Genomic DNA, 23,177 nt, shown 5'->3' on the forward strand with positions numbered 1-23,177 from the left:
ACTTTGTGAAACAATCATGACTTCTACATGGAAGATGGAAGAAACCTTTAAACGAATACCTGAAAAGGTAAGTATTATTTCAAATGTTTCTAAAGTTTAGTCTTTGGTATTAGGAAAATCTTCGACGACACAGAAATCTATTACAGAGTCTTTCACTACACCTGTAGCAACAACAAAAAATAAGAAACTGAGATTTAGAACTTAAAGCTAAAACCTTTGATGTAGCATGGGTTTACTTGAAATGACTGCAATTATATAAAAGGTTTATTTATTATCGAAAATGAATGCAAAAAAATTAACACACCAGTTTCTTCAACGCAACGTTTCAGGGCGCAGGATTCTCTTTACCATGAGAAATTTAAAATAATAAAAAATGGAAAAAAATATTAACATAAACTCAACGTACTACCAAGACAAAGATTTATGTCTGATATTTACAGAAGAAATTCCATTTCATTATCGCAATAGCTTTCAAAGAGTGAAATGTCATCAAGTTAAAAGCAAAATGTCATACTTCGAAAAGTACCACTTCATTCATTGAATGAATAAAGTCTGATACAGGTATTGCATATATAGATTTTCAACGTTTCCTCCTGTTTAGCCTATGGGCTATTATGTCTATATCTCTTGAAAAGAGCTGTTTCTAAGCATAAATCCACCACGATAACAGCAAAAATCAGCCTTATATGCGCAAATTTTATTTAAGGTTTATTAAGGAAATTTAAGGTTTGAATAAAAATTTGCAAATATAACGCTGATTTTTGTTGTTTGGTTTCTAAATTAGTCACACTTTATATCTTTCCTTTATCAAAAAAGACCCTTTTGAAACTTATCTAGCAACTATAATTCGACACATTAGGAATGTTTCTTATGTTTATAATTCAATTAGCATTCAACACATTAAAATCAATAATTTCAACAAAAATAAATGCTTATTGATTGCGGCATACATCGGAATCATGTTTAAACAGAAAAATTTGAGAATGAGAGCAACTGTCAAGTAATTTGTTGAATGAATAGTTGTAATTAGTGTTTGTTCCCCCTTTTTTCTAGCCGTACATGCCAGAAGACATTTCTTATTTACGAAGTAATATCAAGTCAGATTCAAAGAAGACATTTAAGGCCGAATAAAAGTGGCCTGAATTCTGGATATCAGATTATTACACAAAAAATCTTCATACAGCACGTTAATGCTGTGTCGAATTACGAATATCGCATTGAATAAAATTACCCTTTTGAGACTTAACAAAAAAACTGCAGTTACTGTAATTCGCCTACCAAACACATATCATGTATAGCAACGTGATGCTTTTATGTAACTGTATGTAAGTAACTAATAAATTGTCATAAAATGAAGTAAAGCTTAAATAATTTCATGATTTTCCTTTAAATGTGAATGTAGTAAATTTGGTGATATAATGAGGAAAGAATTTCTATAAAACGATCATCATTTAGAATACTATAAATATCTTATCGTGCTCCATTTGAGAAGTAAAATGTAAATAATCTTGATAAATTAGAAATATATAATATAAAAATAACTGCAAAATCGACCTAAATTGAAAGTTAAGAGTAAGTAATTGTACTTACCGTAAGTACTTACATCAGTCGATCTCTAAACGTAAAGAATCGATCGCAAAATCAAATCTTGAATTAAAAGCGCGTTCAAAAATACAAGGCTTAAATTTTTTGTATAATTTAACCCTTAAATTAGCAAATGGGGAAAACATATATTGCTTGTAAGCGATCGTGCCATAAAGGGTAAAGTATAAGTTAATTACCTAAATGACATAGGTTACTGCTGTTTTTATTACATATATTCTGCAGGAAGTATGTAATAAAAACAGTATATATTAAATCCAAACGTTTTGTTTCTGCGAAATTACATTTTGCAGAAACAAAACGTTGGAACAAAAATCATTTATAAATAAGCTTTTTTTATAACAAATAGAACGCACATTTTATTTCAGATATCAATCAAAAGGTAACTTCAGAAACAAAGCGGAAAATAAGTTTTATTTGAAATTTTATTGCTTTTAATAATCTTTTGACGTTGAAATTCATTCCCACTATTTAATTCTCGTATTTGTGATTTGGTCGGCTTATATTTATATGGTCACGTAGGTGCTTTGGAGTGAGAGTTTCCCCGTATTCAATTTATACATCTGACATTATTAAATTCGATAAATTACGTACTAAAACCAAACCTTGACATATGCGTGAAAACGCGTACCTCGCGTTAAGTCTTGCGATAAACATAAAGTAATAATCTGGTTAAGGTCAGTATATACATTATATTCGGCAATGTAGCACTGCTACGTGATTTTCCAAAGCATCTAAATGCTGTCAGTTTTGCTACAAAGATCAAATTGAACACCTAATTTTAACTGCTATTCCTTCTTTTTGAGTTGAGAGTTTTTTTCAAACCAATCTTGAATTCAAAGATTTTAAACCTCCTCTGTTAGCTTGGTTAATAGTTGGTTATTTGAATATGGCAAAGTACGCGAAGGTGCCTGCCTAAGGGAAAGGATACTTTTGCAGACGACTTTCTAAGAAACACTGACTATTGATATTACACATGAAAAAACAACAGAAACCATCTATGCAGCCAATCCGTTCATCTAGTTTACAACTCGAGACGAACTACCAGTAGACCTCTCGGCCATTCGTTGGACCCCTTTTTTGTTAGCAATGGATGAATTCCATATCTATTGAAATAATGCTACTTGAAGAGATTTCTCTACCTTGAAGTTTAATCTAATCATTTTGTGCACTCGTAATCTCGGAGCGCTGAAGAAATAAAATTTATGTCTAGGAATTTCTCTCATATAAACAGAAAATTTTCTGACATCATCATTTCCCTTTCGAGCTGAGTTAGATGTTAAATCAAGTTCGTTATAGTACCAAGGAACAGAAGTCATTTCCTTGCAGTGTATCTGAGAATATGAAAGAAAAATTCGAAAACTTTCAAAGCAAGTTCGCGAACAAATTTAATTTTCTTCAGATATTTCAAGAAAAGGCCAGCAGCAAAATGCATTTGTGATAGGCATTCCCATTGGAATTCTCTTTTCAGAAAGTAATAAAGCTATAATATTTGAAGAAAAATATATAATATCCTTTATCAGAGCTTGGAAAAAGTTTAGAACTGCATACTATTTTTCAGGAAAGTGAAGATAATTATGATAGCGTAATATCATTCGCATTAGTTTTACTACATTAAGTAATTCATATTTAATTTATATTAGTCAGCCGTATATTACCTTAAGGGATTAAGGAACTTCAAATAATTCAAACAATCAAATTTTTAAATATTTTTAATGTTAAAAATCCATGCCTCATACGCGTTTAAAGAAAACCTTGACAATGCAAAAATTCCTTAAAGAACAAAAATTAAAAAATTTTGTTCGAAGCTTTTGCCATTTAAAGTTCAAGACGAATTTATATTGAATTTGCATTCGAGGAATTTCGTCGTATTAAATGCAATGAACTGCATGTAAAATGCTTCGTGTAATAATTTTGTTTAAATCTAAGCTTTGTAATGAATCTAATTTATTATAATGTGCTTACAAGATTGCAAGGCAATTTTTTAAAATTAAGATTTCATAAAAATGCTTTTATGTGTACGGTTTTCTCTGAAATGTCTGGTTAGAATTTCAAGATATTTTGATTATGTAATTACTGTACCTGCATTGTAAAAGGCTAGTCAAATTTGAAAATGCATGAAAATTTTGACTTCTCACTTTTCATTGTTTCATTTAAAATTATGGTCATTAAGAATGCAATGTTACTTAAATACGTACTGATGCATGGTTAAGAACAAATGCTCATAAATGCTGTTTTATATTCCTTTATTAATATTAAGGAACCAATAATGTGCATTTACATGGATTTTTGAAGATAGTTACATTTTAAAACTAAGATTTCTCAAAATTTCTGATTCTGCTTGCTTGCATATTTTCTCCAAAACCATTGCTCAAAATTTTAAGAAATCTATCGAGCATAAAATCTATATGATTGTAAAATGACCAATTATTGTGCTTCTTGCTTAAAAATTGTAGAAATTACTTCTAATTTGACGTTTATTTTTCAAAAATAAAAATATATTATTCTTTAGGATAATATACATTAGTTATTTTAAAGACAGATCCTTATAACTGCGTATTATTTTTCCAATTTGGAAAAAAATCTGCTCAGAATAGTCATTTGTTTATACATTATGCTGCATGCACTACGTATTACAATTTATGTTGATGACGAAGAAGGAATTATGTTTTCATTTTACTTAAAATATTTTCATACCTGGGACAGAAAGTAAAAGATCAAATACAGTATCAAGGATATCAAAATAAGAATGCAAACTTTTGCGATATATTTAAGATACTAAATTTTAAGTCGTGTTATGTTTTTAGCATAAGAGGTTAAAGGTGACTATCCCTCTAAAGAATTTTAAATTAGGTTTATTACTTGGAATTTTAATGGATATATTTTAAAGGTACTTGGCCGTTTAAAAATGAATTTAATTTCTCATTTTTGCCTCGTTTTTACTATTTTGGCAATTAAAACTATTCTATTAATGCTAATAAATAAATTTAAAATAAGGAGTTATATTTAAAAGAAAGTATTTTTAAAACATTCACATTACTTAGATATATAAAATAGACAATTGCTTACCTTATCTTTAATGGCTAAAAATTCACGGGAAAGGCACTGAGAATAGTCTGGCTCTCCCCACATAGCTTCACTGTCTTTCTTTAGATTACAATGTCTTATTACTTCGCCTAAGGAAAAACGAAATTTGAATAAGCCTACCACAATTAAAGAAAGGATAGCATTACTAATATTCTGGTTACTGTATAATACGGTAAAGAAAATGCATAGACTTTGCGAATTCTTAGAAGCCTATAACAAAAGACAAACACTCCGTAGTCTAAAAGATATACTTCTAGCATGAAAAAAAATTTAATAGTCAGCTTGCAAAAAAGGCGTTACTCATGTCACGATATTGGGAGTTATAATGCGGAATGGTGTATGATTTAACTGATTTCGGAAAAGACCCAACGGAAAATTTGCGAATTTCACATAATTGGAATATTTGATCGGGAACATTTTTACTTAAAATGTCCGATGATTGCTGAGAGAAGCAGAAATAAAGGGTAGTGAAAGATCTTCATGCGGATAGAAACAAATAGACTGTCACCAATAACAACTGTGGAGAATTATAAGCATTCATGCACCAGTTTGACAAACAGCCGCGGAACAAAATAGCAGAAAGTTGGCCTCGATCGGTATCAGTATAGTAATTATTGATGATGGCAGCTGTATTGTTTGGTCCAAATCCGAATAAGAGATCTGATGGTAGGGAAAGAGAGATAAATATAGAAGTGGTCGCGACACCAAATATTAACGATTGGTTGTACAGTTATAGTTCCATCATACTAACTTCGCAATTCCGCAGTTTTGAGAGAGAACATTCCGGGGCTGGCATCTGAACATCTCCCATCTCTTTACCCCTGCTAACCTTGACAGGACTTTAGGCTCGGTGTGTATTTTGAGTGCTCCGTTGCTGCAGAGACACTATACACTTACAAACACCTATGCCTTCTCCAGATTCGAACCGGGTCCATCAGTACAACAGTCAGCGTCCCAAACCACTGTACCGGCTGGGCGACTGGGAAAGAAGAGGGAGTCCATCATGTACTCCTTCTGGGTATTCTTCAACATAATAAGGATGAGAGCTTTCCATTCTTGCTGGTTTAAAAATTGGCCGCACCCTGTGCAATGCTTTCAGAAATGTGACAACTCAATGACCAATGTTACTGGTCACTTTTATGAATGTATTAGGTTGAAAGTGTCCAGACATTTGAAACAACAACAATCAGTAGTAATCAGAAAAACATTTCTGATTCTACAACTCGCAAGACAGAGTTACGCATTAAATTTTGCAAATAGCAAAATCATCTTCAAACTCCAAACATTTATTGCTCATGCAAAAAAAAAAAAAAAAAAAATGACCAAGAAAATCAAGGTAACCTGGCCGAAAACAATCCTGTTTCACTTCACCACTTCACTCCAGCAGATGTAAGATCTAGATTAAGCGACGGTCTGGTTTCGCAGTGCTAATTGCTAATGTAATATATAATGATATGAGGCATATTATCTTCCAAGGCCTTTGGTTAATTAATTTAATTATTTATAATTAAATATCTGTTAAATGTTTGGGGTTAATTTAACGCGATTTATGATGACTATGTCCTTCTATAATATCCTCTGCACTTAAACACTTTCCCTGATAGACGACCTACATTGAGAGGAATGATGTCTTATTGAAGCTTGGACTGACAAACAGTTTCAGAAGCGCAAAGTGATTTTGAAGTTTTCCCCCAAATTCCCGTGTCCAAGACACGCCAGATAAACTTGAAAGAGATATTTGCAACAAAGAGCCTTCTCCGGCAATTATATGCCGGCAATACATACTTTATCAGCATGGGAACGTAAAAAAGTTTTTATTGTAACTTAATGTGTTTCAACTTCCTTCACACTATTCTTGGCATAACAAATTTGAAATAAGTGTAGAAAAACAAAGATCTGTTATCTTAAACTGTGGTTTCAGGATAATAACTTCGTCGAAGCACAGGGTTCGGATTTTAATATTTAAATGCATTAAAATGTTTTTAAATGAGTTCAACTATGTAGATTTTCATCATATATTGTTCATCATTATATAAATTCAGAAATCAATACAGGAACATCTTTTAAAATATTGATTTATATGTTATTTAAAACATATGCAATAATATATGCTACTAAAAAATAAACTGAAAAACGACAACTTTTACCAGTGTATCCTTTGGGACAAAACTCTATGTCTTCAGAATTTGCGGCTGTTACAGACCAATTTACTTCCATGTATTTCTCAGCTGGACATGTTGGGGTACTTCCTGTGAAAAGTAAATAACAAATACTAACATATTTTAATACACATTTTGCCTTTTTAATATTTTTGAAAGTATTAAAATTTTTTAAATCACAATTACACATTTGAAACTACGTTTTCGGTTTAAACACTTTAAAATGCATGGTTTTATGAGGTTAGGCAAATGGAACTAAAGGTAATTAATACTATGTTTCAGAGTATTGGAATAACAGTCTTGTTACACGGATTGCTTATCAGACATTACTGAATTTTTCCGTGAGAGGACACCATGTGTTAGACCATTTCTATGGAAAAGTACACTGCTGGCCAACCAAATTGCGACACCAAGAAAGACAAGAGATATCACAACAAAATTTATTTAGTAGATAACATGTTGACCAAGTATCAATTGATTAAATTTATAGATTTATGTGAAGCGTGGTTCCTTCCAGAATCAATAGCCAGAGTAGCCACCCATTGTTGGAGATCACGGCTTCCACACGCCTCGGCATTGATTCAAAGACACTTTGGATGTGTTCTTAGGGTACAGCAGACCAAGAAGTTTTCACACTTTGCCAAACTTGATCTGGTGTGGCAGCTTGAGATGTAATCTGGGTCAATCGCTCAGCAAGCATGGAACACATGTTTTCTATCGGCGAAGGATCCGGAGAGCGAGTCGGCCAGGGAATCAATTAAATCTGGCGATTGACGAAGAACACTTGGACAGTGTGTGCCACGTGTAGTCGCGCATTATCCTGTTGAAATATGGCTGTGGGCAAGCCCTGAAGGTAAGAAAGGACAACTGGCTTCAATACCTCGAAGATGTAGCGTTGGCTGTTTAAAGTACCGGCAATGAGTATTGGAGGAGTGCAAGAGTGATATCCAATACCGCCCCATACCATAATACCCGGTGCAGGACCAATGTGGCGGTGCATAACGCAGCTGTTCAGCATCCTCTCTCCGCGGTGTATCCAGACTCGAATCCGACCATCGTGCTGTTGCAGACAGAAGAGTGACTCGTCAGTAAAGGCAATTTCCTGCCATTCTGCCTTCCACATCCTTCTTTCATCGCACCATTGGCGGCGGAGACGTTTGTGGTTCTGCGTCAAGGGTAGACGAAGCAATGGACGTCTTGCGGACAGACCACTCTGCTGTAAACGGCGTCGAATGGTATGCGCATACACTGGAATACTCCTTACAGACTGAATGTGCTGTGCTATGGTTCGTGATGTGACTGAGCGATCCGTCACTGCCATGCGCACAATGTTCCTGTCATCACGTGAAATGGTGCACTGAGGTGGATGTGATCGAACACGTCGGTCCGTCGTACCCTCCTGCATCCAACGGTCACATACCCGCATTACAGCTGTTTGGTTTCATCCAACACGACTACCGATTTCCTTGAAAGGTTATCCACACTTTCGCTAGGCCACTATCTTTCCTCTGTCGAACTCGGATACTTGATCAGACGATGATCGCTGTTTACTACGAGGCATAACTGATCGTTTTTTGAAAAAACCACAAGAAAAAAACAATTGCCGAACTTGAAATCGTCGAAACCTCCAAGCCTTAAATAACGCTTTAAAGTGGTACCTCAGGCGCGCGTGATGTACGTCTGCGTTGATATTCTAATCATTTGCATATCTCACCTCCGCTAATGCATGTTGTAAATTTCATGTTATTTGCATGCTTCCTTCAGGGTGTTGCATTTACGGTGGCCAGCAGTGTATAAAAACAAAAGTACATTGTAGCACTACATTTTATTCTGGTTTATATGAATTCATGTGGTGAGGATTGAATGAATACTAAAACCCATTTGAACGAATTTTAGCTGATTTTTTTATTTTAGTTACGATTATTCATCTTTAAGTTAAATCCATTGTTTTATTTCTTGTAATTCTTCTCGTTTTGAAATTATGTATTGCTAACAAAATGTTTTCTAAGTTGATCATCATATCTTAATTTCTTGTTTATTGAAGTAACTAATTTAACAGAGATATTTTTGATGCTCCGAAAAAATTTAACTCCATGTTGGCTTATACTGAAAACAATGTCTCTTATTCGTTTAAAAAATAACGATGCTTTTTCATTAAACTAAATGTTTTAAGAAAGTTTAAATATTATCCTCAATTTTGGATTTCCTTCACAATTTTTAGAATGTAAATCATCTTTCAGATAAATCATTCAGAATGTACAGGTAACATTCAATTTCTCATGCATTTATAATACAAAATGAAAATATAATAGAAAACATTAAATCGAAAATTCCTAATTACGACAGATGTTAACAAAGGGAAAGTAATGGAATATTTAAGAATCAAGGAAGAGTTGTAATGTAAGATAACACAAGAATTCTTGAAAGCCTAATGATGTAATAAATAATGTACAAAGAGCAAACACACTGTATTCATCTGCAAGGAAATGAGGTATAATATTTTATAATTTATAAAGAAATGGCTAATAATCTAGGGAAAAGTTAAGGTAATCTTCTGTGCTCTGGGAAAATCATAGAAGTCCTGAATTTCTGAAAAGAAGATCAATAGATTGGATTACTCTGTACTAGAACATACTTTCGCGAGCACAAAGTACTTCTGCATATCTTATGAGAGAAACAACTAGGGAGTCACCATAACATCGGATAGAACGGTTAGGGACACATTACAAGGAATAACTAACGAGAAGGCTTATAACCAAGGGAATGACGTAGAGAGCACACTTTTGATAAAAACATAGAACTCATCAGCTCCGTAACTTAAAGGAGAACAACAGTAAATCAAAATTTATGAAGATGAATTCTTTCTTTAATAAATTACATTTCGTATTTTAGCAATTGAGGACTAACTATAAATAATATGATAGCTGAAATTTCGTATTTTTAACTAAAATAATGGAAAGCAAATTAGCTAAACTACTAGTTATATTCATTAACATTTTAAACCATAATGAAATAATTTAATACTGTACACCAAATTGGGTCATTAATAACAAATAAGTAATTAAAATGCAATCTTGTGACTATTCGGACCGAATCGTTTATTCCTTATTACTTGTTGGATGAAAATCAATATACATATTTTAACTATGCTTAGTTCTACGTTACTATGTTATTCGCTTCGTAACTACGTTAAAAAAGTTATGTATAGCAAATAAGATACCATATTTGTAAGGTATAACGAAAATTCAGATGTTTAGCAAATGCTTAAATATTTATCACATTTATAAACTGAAAAGTAGTAAATAACATCCTTAAACTAAAAACGAGTTTCACTGTATTCTCGAATCGGGTTCCTTACCAAATACTTTAAGGTTTATTTATGTTAATTAGCCAGTTATTTTATGATCCAAATCTGTAGTATCACTTCTTTCTTTCCATTCTCCTGCCAGAATGCAAAATAGCTCTTGTGTATTTAAGTGAGGTTTTGAGATTGTTTTAATCAGAGCGTGTTCTGCCTGCTGAAGACCACGTTACTGATGTTATGATAAGCACTACGGCGTTTCTTTATTCTCGCCGATAGAGCAGTCACGCCGGTGTAGGTTAAGAACCAACTTCCGTGTAGCTTTTCGTTAATAGCTACTTAGATATAGTTCAATTTAAAATTTTATTTTGACTTCATGACCAAAATGCTGGCTGATTTCCAGGCACCTGGTGGTCCTTCAGTTTAACATACTTAGTTTACTCAACACACTCAAATAACATACTTAAATAATAGGTTTTTTTTTTTTTTTTTTTTTTTTTTAACACTCTTCATATGTTTCAGTTTGCTCACCTAGAAACAGCAGTAAATTGCTTAAGTAGAAGTCTTGATGTAGTGTATGATACCAAAACACGTAAAACTCTACATTCTGAAATAAGATGTTTGTTTTTTAACTAAATCCCTTTTTATTTTGCACTTCTGCAATTTTTTTAGTACTCATAGGGCAGCTCGACAGTCGCAAAAATACTTTCCTTGTTGGTTAATCTTCAGATGGGAATATACGGATGGTTTGGTTTGGTTTATTTAATTATGGCAAAGCACACTCTGGCTATCTGCCTAAGGGGAGGAATGCCCTCGTGGAAGACAAGGGAAACTAGCTCGTATGAACATTACACATAGAGAAAACCACGAAAACGCCCATGCAGGCAGCCCGTTCGCGGGATTCGAATCTCGGACCGAACTACCAGTGTTCAGCGACTTTACCGCTCGGCCGCTGGTGGGCCGAATATACGGATGGATTGAACGTCATTACAGATGTTTAGTTAGTACTCGCTACAATCTTCTTCATTTAGTATTGAAAGAAGCAACCATATTTTGATTATTGTACTCTTTATAACTGTAGGCAAATAAATATTATACCAAAAGTCACCGAAAATGTACCCCTAATTAAAGATTAACCACTTTTGTTAGCATTTGAATAATTTTTTTTTTTATCTTCAGTAAAACAGGAAATCGTCATCTTTTTCAGTCATTTTTATCTACGTTGAGGAAAACATCATGAAAAACAAAATTCTTTTCCTAGCACCTCGATACAAATAAATTTGATTGAACCAATTATTGTCTTTAAAATGATGATTTATCAAATGACGAAATCAAAAAGTGCTTTAAATCCGTGATATCTCAGCATAAAAGCAGAAACCAAGAGAATGATCAACCGCAGTACAACATGAGTGTCTTTGCAAATATATGTATAAAATAATAAAAGCAAGGAAAAGCCGGAACATTTTCATGCGTAATTAGATATATATTGAAGAATTCTGGTTGTGCAGTATGTTAATATATTGACTTGATAATATCTAAAGAACTTGGCAGTCGAGGCAGTTTTAACTCCATTTTTATTTTCCAATTGATATTTGTGGCCACAGTGCAATTGGCACTCGGGTTGTGCCGATTCAAAAACATTTACATTTTTGATATTATTGCAATAAGAAGCAACATAGCAAAATTATGTCCAAGCAGAGCAGAGACAGAAGCTGAAGTACGCAGTTATCCAAGATGGAAGCACACGAGGAGAAAAGTTTTGGTTCTCAATTATTACGTCATTAGAGCTGCGCAGGCCATAGAAATGATCTCGAAATGACGCAATCCAAAGAAGTTATTACGATTTTTAAAATAGAGAGGAAGAATTAATGTTTTACCATTAGCTTAAATTACAATTTTGATTTATATATTTTTTTATATTACATTATATGTAGAAATAGATAAAGGATTTTGTTTTGGAATGACAGCAAAAAGCAATTTGTCCCAGGTTTTTCTAATATAAAAAAAAGCTAATATTTATTTATAATATCTATAAAAATGTTTATTGATTAAGATTATCAGGTATAATCAAATGGTTAGAAGAAGGATTTAATGACATGTGATTAAATATGATTCATGTAAAAACTTATTAATTTATACATAGAAAAATATTCTTCAAAAAATAATTTAAAATAAAAATACAGAGTGCTTACTAACTTCAAGCAATAGATATCAGATTCAGGTGGAAATGTAGTGGGACACCCAATGTTTACTATAAGTAATGTAGGTATAGTCCCACTACACTTCGGTTTATTTTTAAAGTTAATATTAAAAAAAATACATAGTATAATATAACACATAATATAACAGTATAAATAGTATATCGCTATTTTGATTGATATCATATCTAAAGCAATAGATATCAATAGACCCACTGGTAAGTATGTAGGTTTAAAATTATTTTTATGCATTTGTGATGCATCGGCCGATAAACGAACTCTGATCGTCGGCGCGGCAGGTAAGCATTCTCCTCATCGAGCCACCAAACTGTTGCTGAAATCATTTATAAAGTGTAATAGGAAAGGATTCACTCAACTCATTAGATATGCGAAAGTTAAAGGCCTGCTGCGTAAGCTGTATTTCGCTCCATATAGTTTTCAACAGCCAAAAAGTCAACGAAACTCTTCCTAAGGGTTTCTTTAGAAATTTTCTTTCTAAAATATTCTTTCTTCCTGAGATCTTTAAATCTTTTTTTCAGACTTACGCCGCTCAGGGATAAGCTTCCAAGCGATGCTTTTAGGCGTGATAACTTCTCTCAATGTTGAATTTTTGATATTTTTGAACCATTCGAGTATTTCACAGGTGCTGCGAAAACATTTTACGTTATTTGAATGTTGTCATATCTGAGACAACTTCAATTTACAAAGCTCCGTGTTTTTCAAGTTTTGATTTATCCACAGGAATGTTTGAAAACAGGTGATAAGCTTTCTACAAACGTCCCCATAATCAGATATGGCCATAGCTAACTCATTTTTAGGGAATAATTTATATAGTTATAAGTTTATAGTCTTTATTAAATTAATTTTGATAACACCATCAGTTTTCCATCAAATATTTAAAGAAATACGAACGCAGAAAACGTAATAAAAGAGTTAAAATGACAAATTATATTATCAGTCTCGCAAATTACATTAATAAAATACAGTTTGAATTTACGTAAAGCTAACGGGCTTATTTTAAAATAAATAAAATCTTAACAAGCAAATGATAAAACACATTGTACACCAGTCTGTTACGGCTAAGGTACTCAACCTACAATTTTACTTAATGGAAGTTAATAAATACTTAAAACTAGTTAAAGTAAGTTTGTGGCATATCAGCCGAATTTAACTAATCAGTTTAGTTTCAGTTTACATCTGTCCTCTGTGCCTTATTTCTTCACGTACTCAATCTAGAGAATTCTGTAGATTTGAGAAGCAAGCAGTTTAGGAATTAGAGAAATAATTCTAACCGTATGAGTAAATTAGATCAATATGCGGTTGTGTGCCCGTGCCTCTTGCCTGTTTTACTTAGCGAACACAACTACTCCAGATAATTAGAATTTGTAGATAATTAATCTCGGTGGCAGGTTAACAATAATTTCAGATTTTTATTTTGTCCCCTCCAGCTGGCAGGAACCCTGATAAGGAATAATTTAGATTTTCAATTAAAATACGTTTACGATCAGATTGCTCCTCTGTGAGATCCAGGAAACTGGTTATTTTGATTTGTCCTCAAAAATGGCGAAGTAGAAAAAACTCAAGTCATCTATTTTTTTTTTTTTTTTGTCTTTTCACCATTTAGTTGAGCTATCAATAGTAACTCATATCCTAGCTTGACGAGTAGATAGCCTTGACGAGTACGAGTTAGACTTGGGAATAGTTAGTATCTAGAATTAAACTTTTCAATTGTTATAAGTTTATATTTAAAACTTACATATGGATATAAAACATTGCTTTTGAATCTTTTCCTAGAATTCAACAGTGGTCACGGAAGCATTGGATGCTGGTTCAACTGTTCTGAATACGTGATATTTGCTTTTGTAAATGTACAATTACAAAGTCTTTAGCTGAATTACTTTTACTTACTTGTGCGAAGTAAAGGAAGCATTTCAATCGCGAAAAACTTCGGTTTTCAGATTTCAGTGGAAATATTCATTTTGATCTTTCCCGAATCCAGTTTGATTAGTTGCATTGTGGCGTCTGTATGTATATGTTACGGTGAAACACCGAAATTGGATAATGTCCACTTTCACCGGCGAATGTCAACATTCACCTAGTCGCTTGGTGTATGTCCGAAATATTTTCAAAATACTCTTATTTCTGACTTACACCGGTAAATGTCGACATTCACTATGTACTAATGGTGAATGTTGAACGTATAAGAATATTATATTTTCTTCTCCGTAATTCAGTGGCAAAAAAACGCACTTGAGACTTAAAATAAGAACTTAAGAATATATGAAATTAAAACACACAGTACATTCAAAATGAGAAAGAAAAATAATAGAAGTTAAAAACTTACTTAATTATACAGGACGTTCTAAATGAGAAAATAAAATAACAGTAATAAAAAACTTACTAAATTATGTGATTCAAATCTTATTTATTGCAACAACTTAAACTGTTATGTCACTTTCGATTGCATAAGAGGCCCTTGCTTTTACAACTGCATTTATTTTTGGAACACTTCCTTTAGCAACGACAGCGTGTACATATACTCCTCTCTTTTCGACCTACACCAGAGCATATCTGTGATTGTCGACATACACGGGTGAGCGTCCGAATGTATAAGAATGTAATGCAATATTCGATCTTTCACCGACGTATTTGGTGAATGTTGACATTCTCCGATGAAAGTCGACATTCTCCAATTTCGGTCTTTCACGGTAACATATATATTTCGCATAACTCAAAACGATTCACCTTAAAATATTGAAATGTTTTATTTGGGACTCGGTTTCTATTTATCGGAAATATTTTATTTGTGACTCGATTTTTATTCGGTACAGTTTTGGCATAACGTCTGTACGTACCCCTATATATCTCACATAATGCAAAAACGATTAGCCGTAGAATTTTGAAATTTTGTATATGGAACAGCTTTAACATCTAGTTGTGCACCTGTCCTTTTTTTATTGTAATCAGCAGTGCCAAAAAGGCATTTTGAATGGAAGCTCGTATCTCACTTTCAAATAAAATAACCTTTAATTAAGTGCAGCAAAATATGTGTATAATTTAATAGGTGTTCAAGGAAGTCATGTGGTATTCATATTAGAGTTTTTTCCTCTATACTACTAAGAACTTAATATTAACTAGTTCGCACCCTTAAAGCATGCGATAATGGAATAAAGTTCTACGATGATGACTTCAGAATTTAGGTGATGAGCCAAGATTAATAAATAATCAATTAAGAGACATGAAACTAAATCAACTATGAAGAATCAGAAATATTATATAATAATCATACCTTTAGACAACAGAACTGTAACGAAGCTGTCTTTCCTTGTAGCTCCTGCAGTGCTAGTAATTATGCAGGTATAAGTGGCAGACGCCCTAGCAGACTGGATGAGTATTCGACTACCAGCAGGAAACAAATCTTCAACCATTTCAGGCTCGGCTGAAGGATTAAGAATGCGTCCATTTTTTAACCAGTTATAACCAAAACTTCCATACATATCGTCTTGAGAGAGGCACGTAATGACTACCCGATCTCCTTGGTTAACTGTTGAGGTGATAGGTGTTACATGAGGCTGTGGAACTGTCACAACTGCTACCTGGATACTCTTGTTCTGAATAGTTCCCCAATCCGATACTTGGCAGGTGAACTCACCTGGATCAAATCAGAGAATATGCTGTTAATAATAATGGAAATAAGTACAATATAGAATCTACTTTCATAAATTTGTAACTATTCAGTTATATACATTTTAATGTGTTGGGAAATTTGCATTACTTCTTGCGCTTACGCAGTACTGAGAAGGAAAAGAAGTGACATTATTTAATCGCTAGTGTAAGCCTGTAATGGACTCACATGATTCTAGTTTATGGTTCCCGCCCGTCGTGGTACGGTAGTGTAAGAGTCTATTAGATTATGAAGTTCAATTACTGGCCTATATCTTCTTTGTAGCAATGCATCGAATCATATTCAAATACCTGCCGATGGACATAACATAATGTGTAGAATACTGACGAATATGACACTGGAGATTCATGATCAACCAGCAGTTGATACCTGCCTATCTCATTGTTTTTTCATGGTAATAGGTTGACACACATGTGTCCATTTAGCCTGTTAAGTCTTAAGAAAAGACTCAGTAAAATATTATGTTATAGACTTTATAACCAGAGTTCCCCATCAGCAACATTTTGCTATATATCTATGAACATATGCGAGGTTCAACTATTTATTTTTAATTAACAGTTAATTTTAAGTTGGCACTTTCCTATTAATTTCTTTTCACCCATAGTTTTCAAGCCAGAATGTAAATGATGAGACAGCGAGCGTTTATTCAGATTAAGGTAGAGAGAATGCTATTTAAGCAAGAGTTTCGGAAGTTAGTTTTAGATCACCTCTTTAATTGGAGAACTCTCATCTTTAGACTTCATCTTATGTCAGGCCCAGTCCGGTTTCTCTGAGGATACTGGCAAGAGCAGGAACGAATCATTCTGCTGAATACCAGGAAAAACACCGAAGTATCAAAGTTAGAGCGTGTCTGCCTATTCCAGATCACTTTGTGCTGTGATTATTAGCGATTTGATTTTATGGCGTTAAATGCTTCTAACCACTTGGCTTTATCTCGCCGGTTTTATACAAATCAGAAGCTTTCCTTCACGTCAAATTATCCTGTGAGCCGTTAGGCTAATCTGTCACATTTTGAAATTGTTCAAAGTGCGTATTTATGACAAGCCAAAAGTGCTTGGCTTGTATAAACCCAAGCTGGGTAACTGTTAAGTTGTGTTCGTATAGAAAGGTCCTTATACACCCTTTTACTGACTTTTGTTTTTGTTTCACTAGACTAGAAGATAGTTCTTCAACAGTCTTTTTAGTCTATAGTGTATGCTCGCTAAAAGACATAGACTTTATACATAAACAAAATGAAGGAATTAAATGAATGAATAAACAAGAATTTGTTTGCTTATCTTCAACTTCCAATTATTCATGTTAATTTGCACAGATAGCGCTAAAATATAATTAATCAGTAAAAATGGTATTGAGAAATTTTAATAAATGCTCAGGTATCATAAACATTAACGTATCAGAAGTATTTAATGAATGATAAATAAAGCAAAACGTACATATATTTTTAGTTTTTGGGTGAAATAGTTGTTATATTTCTTTTACAGAGTTGAGAGTTTAACATCTACTATGCATTTTCCAAGTTGATTCTTTATATTACTGCAGGCACTGTGTAAAGCTATGTTAACATTAAATTCGTACGCATTTTATTCATTCATGCAACACAATTTTCTGTCGATATATTCGAAAGCCCCCACGCAGGCAAAATTGCTGTCTCATCTTTATCTTCATTAAGCTATCTGAAATTTTTTACAGATTCTCCTTGAGGTATTGCAACAAAAATGTGTTAGTCTAACAAAGACTTTCTCGTTAGGCCAACATATTTTTCGTGCAATTATTGCGCTTGTCTTTCATTATCAAAACTTTTGCACTTTCTTGAAGCATTTTCAAACATTTGAACATCAGATTAAGGGAACATTTTGTTTGAATTCGTAAGGGTTTTAAGCGAAACTTAACGCTGCTGCTACTTCATTTATTACAACAGAAATTTCTTATTTTCACGATATCAGAAATAAGTATTTTTCTGGTGTTAAACTAAGGTTAAATTCTTATATATTCATTGTGAGCTTTAGCAGTGACATTTACTACCACAAAAGTCTTGGGTAAATGTTAAATGATAAATCGGCGAAAACATCCTTGATTCATTTCGAATATTCATACATTTAATACATTCAGACATTATCCATACATTTTATACATTCATTCCCTAATTCCGTCCATTTCATACATTTTCCTACATTCGTTTCTTTAATAAAAAAGGCATAATTATTTTTGTGCAACTTTGATTTTTCTTTACGTAATTCTCATGTTTCATACTTTGTCAAAAACGCCAGACATTCTACGAAATGTCGAGGTATTTTGTAGAATGCCGGCGTTTCATATATTGCCTGAAACATATAATTTCATTTTAAATAACAAGTTATTTTTATTCTAATACTGTGTATTTTTTACTCTGGGGATGTTTAACGAAAAGCAAATTAGTTTGATTTTAAACAAAGAATGATTATATCACTGAGAAGCAGTACAGATGCAGGCAGTGTAGTAGCTTTTAGCCTGGGAAGAAAAGCCTTCCAAAAATCAGTTAAACGTAAGTGAATTTAAACAATAATTTAAATGGTAAGTGAATTTTATATCTATTACAGCATAAAGTTAGAATTACCATTGATGGAGCCCAGTTAATAGGTGAAGATTAAATTTTATGTTTTACAAGTTTAAACATCCGACTTAGTGAAATTCCGTAAATAATGGCGGCTAGTATATGTAAATTTTTAGTTGTACATCAAGACGTAGTTTTCGAAAAATTATTTAGTTTTACCCAGTCCAGGTCCAACATATTCGGCGACCTGCATACCTGGCGTCGTGTATAAATTAAACATATTAATAATTCAAAGCAAGAAATATCTTAATTTATTTGTCGCTTGTCACAGAAAAACTTAGTTGGCCCCTTCCGAGAAATCAGCACTGTAGGCGTCTGCCTCTGTCGCCTATGCTTGGAGCCGATTCCAGTCTCATTTCTATGAAATTATTAAAAATTATTTAAGCACTTGAGTTGCGAAGGCGAGAATTCATTGGACCAAGAGCGATTAATTAAGTGCAGTTATACAAGAAATCAGATATAACCTTAACTAGTGCCCAACTAAAAAATTTAACAAAAATTGTAGCATTGTAATAATATGTATATAATTCGCGAAATTCTATTTAATGAACTTAAAATTCTTTATAACGTACTTTAATTTAATTAACCAATTATTATGATTTGAACCTTTGCTCTAACTTCCTCTTTCCATATTCGTCACCAGAATACAAATCAATTGCATGCATTTTAAGCTGAGGGTTTTGAATGTTTAGATGAGAGCTTCTGGCAGCCGCGTCTTGCGGCTACTTACTCTCGTCAGCACTGCCTAAAGTTATATTCCGGGCTTAGAGTCTTGCTAGCCATTGTTTTAAACTAGCGCCGGTTAAATTCTCAGCTATCTTAATTAGTCTATTTTATAGGTATCCTGTGACTACGTTGCCTGAAACTAAATTTAGCTTCTGTTATGCTGATTTAAATACCCGTAAGATAGCGGGAGTTCGTTCCTGCACAAGCTATATCTCTTCTGTTCCTTTTTTTAGGACTAAATAAAAAGGTTATTTTAAGCTTCTTCAGCATTTGTAAGTTGTTAAAGACGGTAACGATAACCCGCTACTGGCCTAACAGGACTTAAGCTTCTAGTTACAGTAGAGTTCTACAAATTATTGGATAACTTTGAGTTCTTTATAACTAATGATATCGCGGGTAATTTTGACTATTCTAATTTAATGATATTTGATCTTATGAGGATGAACGTTTTTATTCATTCTGTTATGAAAACTACTTTTTTCATTGAAATATTTATCACGTGATTCATTATTATCTCAGTTTGAAGTTCACTCCATTCAATTAATTTCCTAAAGTAGAAATACGAGTTTACGATCAGCTGCTCTAGAGATATTTAATGATGCAATCGTTTGGAAATATCCAGCATTCTGAATTCTGGTTAGGTTAGGATATTTGAATATGTCAAATCCTCGAGGGTTTGTAGGGTTTATATTTATTTTAACTAACATTTATTTTAAGCTATCTTTCCTGTCAAGCCTTACTTTCCCCTGGAATTGCCAGTGCCAGAGTATGTAAATTTTAGTAGAACGCGCAAAGTATTCAAATTTTAAGCAGAAGTAATTTGAGTTAAATAGAAGGGAAACGAGTTCGAAACTGTGCTTTCTTGCTTCACGAGCGTGAAGGTGGCTAGGTAGAAATTGAAGAACCGCGCGTTTCGGCCTGTGTGCTTGTCTCGGCAGATAGTTGAATCTTTCAACTTAATATTCAGAAAGTTTGCTGAAATATCAGCTGTATCTTAGAACGCGGTTAGGTTAGTTACGTTTAGAGAGCCTCGTAGGTAGTAACTTGTTATTATTCACTTTTAGTTTCTTATTTTTATTTTACCGCCGGATCGGCGTAGTTTGTGAGGGTCAAGTGCACGCATCTGTAACTTCTAAAGTAGAATAAAAAGGGAGTTAAACCCTTCTTAAGAGTTTTGTGTACTTTCCAGTTCATAGCAGTCACTATTATTCTTGCGTGTAGGTTGGGGCCGCGCAATACCACAGGTTAACTGCTCAAAAGGAGGGATGACTTTGTAGGGAATTTTCTGAGGAAACCTGGCTCGTATTCACGTTACAAATGCAGAAAAACTCGAAAATCAAGCATACAGCTAGGCCGTTCGCCTGAGCTTAAACTTTCGAACTATCAGTACTTAACGACCTTAGCCACTCGTCAACGGTGGGGCCATTCTGAATTCCAATATCATTCCAAATATCGATTCTTGAATTTTAGGATATTTGGAATTATGATCCAAAATATACAAATTAGATTATAATCAGATATATTTTAAGTTTGCAAGAGAAATTCGATTACAAAATATTTTTTAAGTTCAAAAAATTATAAAATGAGAATTAAAAAAATTATTCTCAAGCACTAGTATTGGATTAAATAATTGGGACAAAGTACACTAGGATTACTTGCCAATAAGAAGTGATGTAATCATCTGGGACTTTCTGAGGGAAACTAAACCTATTTATCTTAGCCAAGAGCGACACTACGGAAACTTTTTGCAGTCAGTCCGCTCAACACTAGGGAGTAGAATCCTCGGTTGAACCAGTAGTGTTCCGCTGGATTATCCTTTCAACCACTGCGGCGCTTCTTAATTATTTGGTATTGGAATATTTGCTTTTTCCCCTTGCATTTACGCAGTCCTCTTTGATGTGCCTATCCGGGATACGTGTCATCCTGGTTATCGATGCGGCCAGTAGCCGGGATTCTCTCCAGCGGGATGCGGCGGTTTGATGCATGGAGCCTTGGCACAGAATATAGTTGTCAAAGACTAGAATAGGAGTAGTAATCTAGCAGAGTGTTTCAGAGAGCATTTATATAAAATATCGCAAGGAATGGCAGCCAAGTAGACTCTACTGACATAACGCACTGATTTATACCAGTCAAAGTAATTACCTTGAATGGAAACGTATTAAAAATAAATTTCTAAACTACATTTAAATTTCTCTTCATGAAATGTCCTTTCTCTGAGTAAAACATCTAAAGTGGCGATAAAATGGTTTGCCATTTTGTTTCGAAGAAAATTCTTTTATTTCTCTCTTTTTGTACAATGATGGATAACACGTGCAAGAATAATTTCATCAAATGGTTCAGTTCTTGGATATAAAAAGTCCATCTGCATAATTTTCCACCCTATGTTTGGTTACAAATGATCATTGCTTGCATTTAAATTGCATTGTTCCAAAAGGTCACTTCTAAGCCACAGACGTATGTTGCTAATAAAAAAAATCTTAGATACATAACAAAATAAAAACTCACGCAAAATTTACTGCATAATAATCATAAATCTAAAAATAACCTAAATGCGAAAATAAAAGAGCGGAAAAAACCTTCACGTTGCTTATAACAGCACTTAATGCATACTTGCAAAAACAACGAGAAAATATATGACTCAAGAGTTATTTTCTATAACAACATTTATTATCTACATTTTGCAAGACCATTTTTTCGTAATGTCTGAAACACTATTAAAAAAACTTCGTTTTTCAATGCATGATACTCTTAAGAAATTTAAATGATGCCAAACAGAGAAAAGGAAGTACATGCTAAAGTAGAACAAAACAAATAAAATCAGAATACTATTAATCAAAAGAATTTTAAAGAATGGATATAAAGGCATGGAATGTATTTTTCAGTCCAGAAAGTTACTCACATCACCCTACTCCCATGAATTATGTTGGAAGGAGACAAAAAGCTTTATCTTTTTTTTAAGTACTATTACTAATGGCTAGCTGCATCATTTAAGTGTAAAAAATTCAAATTTTCCCGTAATATTTGTTTCATATTTTAACGTTAACTTGCCAAAAAATGGATCTATGTTGCGTTGCTCGCGAATGATATTATTTGGGAGCTTTTCGGAATTCTAATTTCAGTTTTTTTTTTCAAAAACCTTTTCAACTTATACTTATTACACTGAGTTTTCGGAACGATTAGATTACCCGAGATAATGCCTATGACTTCATTATACTAGTTCTTGGAATAAATGGAGATTAAAAGAAAACTATTTTTATGTAAGGAAGAAAAGCACCAGAACATCTGTGTAATACAGCTCACCACTCAAAATTATTATAAGGGATGTCTCAAGAAAGGAACTTAAAATATCTCTTTCTATCTTACGTTAGAAAAGCTGACTTTGTGTGCCGTGGATGCGGTAAGCTGATTAAGTTCAAAGGAATTATTTTTTCTGCTTTCCTCCTGAAACCTCAAACATGGAAGAAGTTTTTTCTATCTGCGGGAAAAAGTGACTATTGCTTAGCAGTGATTGTGTCGCAATTTACTGTTACGTTTTAGTTATAGCGAAAGCGAGTTTTCTGCTCTGCAGTTTATATTCAGTTTAAAGTACTGTGGCGTTTTTCTCTTCCTGACAACAGTTGTTAAGTTATTTTCTTCCTTCACGTTCGTACGGGGTTTCTAGATTTGGAGTGAAAAACGACGACACTTGATGAACTTTATTAGACACTTTATTAGTCAGTATTGTCAGGTCTGCTCCAAAACACGTTTTACAGTCGTCGATGAACTACTATTAACACGCTGGAACAATCAGCGACACAGCCTTCACACTGTCAGGCAATAACGCTGGAGA

General features: G+C 33.4%; 1 protein-coding gene across 2 annotated transcripts in view; it reads right to left on the reverse strand.

Moving 5' to 3' along the window:
• LOC118187321 (uncharacterized) overlaps window positions 1-23,177 on the reverse strand; it is a 1,290,260-nt gene that overhangs the window by 158,105 nt on the left and 1,108,978 nt on the right. For both annotated transcript variants that reach the window (XM_085824924.1, XM_085824923.1), the window contains exons 11-13: window positions 15,637-15,999; window positions 6,837-6,938; window positions 4,672-4,778 (exon numbers count right to left, since the gene is read on the reverse strand). In XM_085824924.1, the coding sequence (XP_085681050.1) occupies window positions 4,672-4,778; window positions 6,837-6,938; window positions 15,637-15,999 (572 nt within the window). The remainder of the gene's footprint in view (window positions 1-4,671; window positions 4,779-6,836; window positions 6,939-15,636; window positions 16,000-23,177) is intronic.

This window comes from Stegodyphus dumicola, chromosome 10 (genome assembly GCF_044657685.1).
Source record: "Stegodyphus dumicola isolate Sdum_Otavi_A_Nest chromosome 10, ASM4465768v1".
NCBI lineage: Eukaryota > Metazoa > Arthropoda > Arachnida > Araneae > Eresidae > Stegodyphus > Stegodyphus dumicola.